This window comes from Orycteropus afer, unplaced genomic scaffold, assembly GCF_000298275.1.
Source record: "Orycteropus afer afer isolate SDZICR_OR568_19922 unplaced genomic scaffold, OryAfe1.0 scaffold00300, whole genome shotgun sequence".
Taxonomy (NCBI): Eukaryota; Metazoa; Chordata; class Mammalia; order Tubulidentata; family Orycteropodidae; genus Orycteropus; species Orycteropus afer.
In genome coordinates, this window is record NW_006921887.1 from 443,573 (window position 1) to 450,137 (window position 6,565).

Genomic DNA, 6,565 nt, shown 5'->3' on the forward strand with positions numbered 1-6,565 from the left:
CAGGTAGAAATGCCCCCAAAGGTTTCCAAAGCTATAAATCTTTATGGTACAGACTTCTTTCTTCCATGGAATGGCTGGTGAGTTCAAATCGCCACCTTTTGGTTAGCAGCTGAATACTTTAACCACTACACCACCAGAGCTCTTTAGACACATAGGAAGGAGGCTATCAGTAAATTCTTTACAAGTCAATTGAAGTATTTTCATATGTACCTGGTGGTACTGATAGATCCAGTTTTACAAAATTATAAAACCCACCCTGTTCAAACTAGTAGATCAGGGAAATTACTTAGATACCTAATGGCCAGAATACAGAAGTATTTGAAGCCTTGGTCCTTGAAGTGTGACCCACACACTTCATCTGAGAGCTTGTTATAATATATAGAACCTCCGGCCCCACCCTGGGCCTCCTGAAACAGACTCTGCATTGTTCACAAAATTCCTGTGGGCTTAATATGCACATTCAAGTTTGAAGAGTTAGTTTCCCAGGTATTATAGCCATCGAGTTCCCTTATTTGACTACACTTTGGATTGTAAATATACTTGTAAATGTTTTCTACCATTTTATTGGTTAACAATTGCGTTCTGAATAACTGCCTTTGTTACCTGGTCTTTTCCCCTCTAAAGCCTGGCTAACATTTTTTCTAAGAGCTAACTGTTTCATAAAATACAAAGAAACAAGATTTAAATATTCAAGAAGGGTTGCATTTTATTCTCTCAAAAAGTTTTTGACGGAGAGTTTGAGGGAAGCTGAGGGTATTCACGTCTTCTGTATCCTTAGTTGAGTTCTGATTGCTGCCTTTCCACTGTGATAGCTTACTTATGTACCAAAGTGTTACTTTGGTAGCTAACTTGTCTTCCATTACTACCCTATATGAAAATTGTTTCCCTTTTTATTTCAAATGTTTTTCTTTTTTGGAAGGAGAGAGGTTTATTATATGTGATCTTACTTGGTGTTGGAGCCTAATTCTTCCCCCAAGCATTACATCTTCAGTTATTTATAGGACGTGAGGGGGGATTTCAAAGTACACAATATTTATTTTAGGATGCTTTTTGAGGAAAATGTCTTCTGTTAGGTGGAGCATACCTGTGTTTATTAGTGATATTTTGTTTTCATACATTCATTTCCTCTTTCTTTCAGTCTATGGTGAAGGACAAAAGGAAAGAGAGAAGGTCATCACCTGCTAAGGAAAACGAGTCCAGTGAGAGTGAGGAAGAAGTTTCCAGGCCTCGGAAATCACGGAAACGCGTAGATTCAGACTCAGACTCAGACTCAGAAGATGATATAAACTCGGTGATGAAATGTTTGCCAGAAAATTCAGCCCCTTTAATTGAGTTTGCAAATGTCTCCCAGGGTATTTTATTGCTTCTGATGTTAAAGCAACATTTGAAGAATCTCTGTGGATTTTCTGATAGGTAAGATAATAAAAGCAGTGAGAGAAAAAACTTTACTCTTTCAAGGAATAAGTAAGAAACCTGGTTATGAGTATATGTTTATTTTTAAATTAAAAATGCTTCTTTTCAATAAAAGGAGTTCATTTTTTGAATTGCTATGTACTATTCTATTACTAGGAGCTCTGGTAGCATAGTGCCTAAGGCACTTAACTGCTAACCAGGAGGCTGGCAGTTCAAACCCACCAGCCACTCCTGGGAAGGAAGGTTGGGCAGTCCCACTTCCATAGTGATAACTGCCTTGGAAACCCAAGGAGGGGTCGCTAGGAGTCGGGGCCGACTCGATGGCAAATAACAACAACAACAACATTCTATTACTACATTGACCAAAAACCAAACCCATTGCCATCAAGTTGATTCTGACCCTACAGAATAATCATAGCGACCCTATAGAATAGACTGCCCATTGGGTTTTGAAGGCTATAACTCTTTATGGAAGCAGATTGCCTCGTCATTCTCCTGCAAAGTAGGTAGTGGATTCAAAACACTTAACCTTTTGGTTAGCAGCTGAATGCTTTAACCGCTTATACCACCAGAGCTCCTTCTGTTACTACCAAAAAACCAAACTCACTGCTGTTGAGTTGGTCCCACCTCATAGTGACCCTTCCTTGGGTTTCTAAAGCAGTATCTCTGTGGAAGTAGATTGCCCAATCTTCCTTCCGAGGAGTGGCTGGTGGGTTTGAACTGCCAGCCTTCTGATTAGCAGACAAATACAGCAATTTAAAAAAAATGAACAATGAACAAACTCTCCCGTATTTTAAAAGAGGGGTATAGTTCCTGGGTGGTACAAACAGTTTGGTGCTCAACTAACTGAAAAGTTGATGGTTCAAATCTACACAGAGGTACCTTGGAAGAAAAGCTTGACAGTCTACTTCTGAAAAGTCAGCCCCTGAAAACCACATGGGATGCTGTTCTGCTCTGAAGTGCACATGTGCACCATGAGTCAGGACCAACTTGAAAGCAACTGGTGTGGTTTTTGCTTTCAGTATTCTGTTTTGTAATGTACCATGATTTATTTATCGTTTCTGTTATGGAAGGGAGGAAAAACATACACTTTTACATTGGTGATAGTACATTACAAACTAAAGAGGGTGTTTTGTTGTTTTTTTTTTTTTTCTGGTTTTTTTGTTGTTTTTGTTTTTGTTTTTTGGGTTTTTTTTTTCTTTTTTTAGTTTTCTCAGTTTACTGGAGTCAGGCTAATCTTAAAATAGTTTGCAATTTTAAGTTTTCACAGCTGTGAAATAAGAATAGGTACAGATCAACCAGGCTGAGCTCTGACAGAACTCAAGTAGTCTTTAAAATATAAAACAAAATACAAGAGAAAAAGTACTAATTACTAGGAGCACCCTGTACTTTGAGTCACTGTTGGTCATTAAAGATACCTTTCTTTGCCTGCACCAGTTTCTCACATTCGTTGAAACCTTATGCTAGGAACCATAAGTCAGGTGTTTACAGAGGACAGATGATAAAGTGAGTGCAGTGCACCTGCTCAGTGGCAAACTGGGAAGAGCATCCTTCACCTGGAGAGGTCAGACGTTACTCAGGTGGCTGTCCTCTATTGTCACTGGGGCAGATGGGCCCAGGGTGACCAGAGCATCCCCCCTTTTAAGAGAAACTGAAAATCCAGATTTTTATGTGAAATTCTTGATTAACTGATGGGAAATAATTGAAAATAATTTAAAACCTTAGGTCTTGGGACAGTGCTGAAGAGTTGGAAGGATTTTTAAGCAGGGTTGCTAATAATAAGAAACAGGTTTATAAACCATTCGCTCCGGCTGCTATGTAGAGAATGAACAGGGAAGCAAAAAGTAGGGGATAAACCGGTTAGTTGGTATTGAGTAATCATTATGTTAGAATTGCTCTACAATCACAATGTTAAAAAAAAGACATAAGAAAATAATTTTACTAAAATACTTCCTACCTATAATTGGAATTTTCCAAGCATATTGCTTTTAGGGATTCTGCTGTCTTTCTCTATCATGTTGATGCCTCTATTTAAGACAAATACTGTTGGAAACAAGAGACTATTACTTGTTTTAATCTTTGCCTTTATGCCTTTAGTTCCTTTTTTTAAATTATATTTATTTTGTATTCAAGCCCATTGATTGAATTGTATGACAATAAGTGTAATTATTAGTATGTAAAATTTAACTAGAATCAATTTAAATATAAGTACCTGAAAACTTTTTAAAGTTGGTGGTTTTATTTTCCGAAAACAGTAAAATTCAGAAATATTCTCCATCTGAATCTGCAAAAGTGTATGATAAAGCGATAAACCGAAAAACAGGAGTTCATTTTCATCCCAAACAAACACTGGACTTCCTGCGGAGTGATATGGCTAATTCCAAAATCACTGAAGATGTGAAGCGGAGTATAGTAAAACAGTACCTCGATGTGAGTTGTCAATCCAAACTGTATTGTCTTCCCAGTGACTTCTATAAAAAGCACATTATTTTTTGGGAGATTGCTCTCTCCTTTATGTTGCATATAAACTATCAAAATTATGCCTTGCGTGTTTTTTTGAAGTGGTAGAACACGTATGACATAAAATTTACCATTTGAACCATTTTTGAGAATCCATAAAATTTAGCGCATGAAGTATGTTCACAATTTGTGTAATGATATGTCGTTTTTGATGAGTTGCTTTAAATTTTCCTTTCCCATTGCATCACTGCTTTATAAATTAGTTTTTCTTAGGTAGCAACAACCTGCCAAAATTTTTATTTTAGAGAAAATGAAAGTTTATAGGAAAAATGACGTGTGTGTGTGTATTTTTTTTTTAATTTAATTGATTACATGGCTTACATGCCGTAAAAGGAAAAAAAACATGAGAAGTTATTCTTTGTTCAGCCATTCTTTCCGTCTCCTTTCTGTCAGCCAATATTACTTGAGTGTTTTGTGTTTCGGAAACACATGTTTATTGGAGCACAGCTATGCCCATTCATTAATCGTTGGTAACTGCTTTCATACTACAGTGACTGAGTTAGTTGTAACAGAGACTGTATGGGTTACAGATCCAAAAATATTTACTATCTGAGCCTTTATAGAAAACATTAACTAACCCCTAACTTAGACACAGATAAACTTTATTTCACCCACATCAAACTACCGCCATAAAAACTATTTGAGGATTTAATAGTCTTATTTGAGGTGTTTAGTTAAGACTCTAAATTGGTACCTATTTTTTTGTAGTTCAAGCTTCTCATGGAACATCTGGACCCTGATGAAGAAGAGGAAGAAGGGGAGGTGTCAGCTAGCACAAACGCTCGGAACAAAGCAATTACCTCGCTGCTTGGAGGAGGCAGCCCTAAAAATAATGCAGCAGCAGAAACAGAAGATGATGAAAGTGATGGGGAGGATAGAGGAGGAGGCACTTCAGGGGTGAGGCGGAGGAGGAGTCAACGTATTTCGCAGCGTATTACGTAAAATGATTTTTATGTGCTTATATATGTCAGTCTATTAAATGTACACCGAGTAATGTAATACTTATGAGAGAAACCATTTTGTAGATAGAGATTCTCTACTTAACCATTTATACATCCTTTTGTAGAAAGTTTAACATAAAAGACAATAAAAAAAAAAAGATGAGATTTATGGAGCATAAAGGATTATTAACTTTTCTTTGGATTGTATTAATGTGTGTTATTCTTTTTATTGTTGCTAAGTTTTTATGTAGCTTTATGGTTCATATGTATATATAATTTTATATATCAATAAGAGTAAAGACACGGGTACAAATTAAGAGTTATATGGTTTTACAAGTATATGTTAACCCCTTGGCGCTGGCGGTCACGGTGCGTCTCATTGCCGGCAATGGAAGTGTGCCGGGAAATCCCAACTCCCGGCGTCAAGGGATTAAAAGCAATAAAAACAATAATTTCACTAAAATTCTTTTGTGTAACACTTGGTCTTTTTTCCCCCCTCCCAATGTTTTAGTCATTGAGAAGGTCAAAACGAAATTCAGACTCTACGGAGTTGGCAGCACAGATGAATGAAAGTGTTGACGTCATGGATGTCATCGCTATTTGCTGTCCAAAGTACAAAGATCGACCACAAATTGCAAGAGTAGTACAGAAAACCAGCAATGGCTTCAGTGTTCAGTGGATGGCAGGCTCCTACAGTGGCTCCTGGACTGAGGCTAAGCGCCGTGATGGCCGCAAACTGGTGCCTTGGGTAGACACTATTAAAGAGTCAGACATTATTTACAAAAAAATTGCTCTAACGAGTGCTAATAAGCTGACTAATAAAGTTGTTCAGACTTTACGATCCCTGTATGCCGCCAAGGATGGGACTTCCAGCTAATGAATTTGTACATGCAGCCAAATTTACGGGAATTTTTTTAAAAGGCAGAAAAACTTGAAATATCAACATTCTGGCAAAAAAAAAAAAAATCAGTTTTATGAAGAGTAAGAATGGAACCTGGGATGCAGGAACAAAAGAAGGAAATGTTGGGCAAACATTTTGTGGGAGCTCCCTTCGCTGTTGTGCAGCAGAAACAGATTCTCAGTTCATTTTTACTCCCACTGTATTATAGTTTAACAGAAATTGTTTATATCTTGGAAAAAAAACTTTCTGTTTAAAAAAATAAACAAGTGAATGTTGGAAATTAGTCTGTTAATGTTCTTAATAAAGTGTTCTTGGAGTTTAACCTAGCAGCGGATGGCTTTCTTTAGCTTAGCCCAGTTTCCAGGGAAGCATTGTTTTTCCAGGCTGTAAAATGGCAGAATCTCCTGGACATATAATTTATTCTGTTGAAGAAAAAAAAAAAAAAAAAAGCATGCAGTATCTATGACCTATCTGCAGAAGGAGTTTTTGTAAATGTAGATTTTGATGTATTAGGTCACCCTGAAAACAATACAAGAAAAGGGGTCCCCAGGCAATCTGGTGGAGCGAATACTGCAATAAATTTTTTTACTTCTCTTTGTTACTTGTCTGTTTCCATTTGAATTTCTTATTGTAAAGATCTGTTTAAATCCATTTATATTATTTGCAGTCTTTTATGTAAAATTTATTATATCACTGGTTTTCAAAGCAAAACATAAATATTGTTTATACCGTTTGTATAGGCTGACTTCTGAAGAATTGGTATCTATTATTTTCATTCCCATAAAGAGGG

The 6,565-nt window shown here is 36.8% G+C and overlaps 1 protein-coding gene across 1 annotated transcript in view; it reads left to right on the forward strand.

Moving 5' to 3' along the window:
- Positions 1-5,751, forward strand: part of NIPBL (NIPBL cohesin loading factor) — a 146,303-nt gene extending 140,552 nt beyond the window's left edge. The window contains exons 43-46 of the mRNA XM_007951572.2: positions 1,139-1,413; positions 3,669-3,843; positions 4,642-4,830; positions 5,386-5,751. Coding sequence (XP_007949763.1) covers positions 1,139-1,413; positions 3,669-3,843; positions 4,642-4,830; positions 5,386-5,751 — 1,005 coding nt within the window. The remainder of the gene's footprint in view (positions 1-1,138; positions 1,414-3,668; positions 3,844-4,641; positions 4,831-5,385) is intronic.
- The last annotated feature ends 814 nt before the right edge of the window (positions 5,752-6,565 follow it).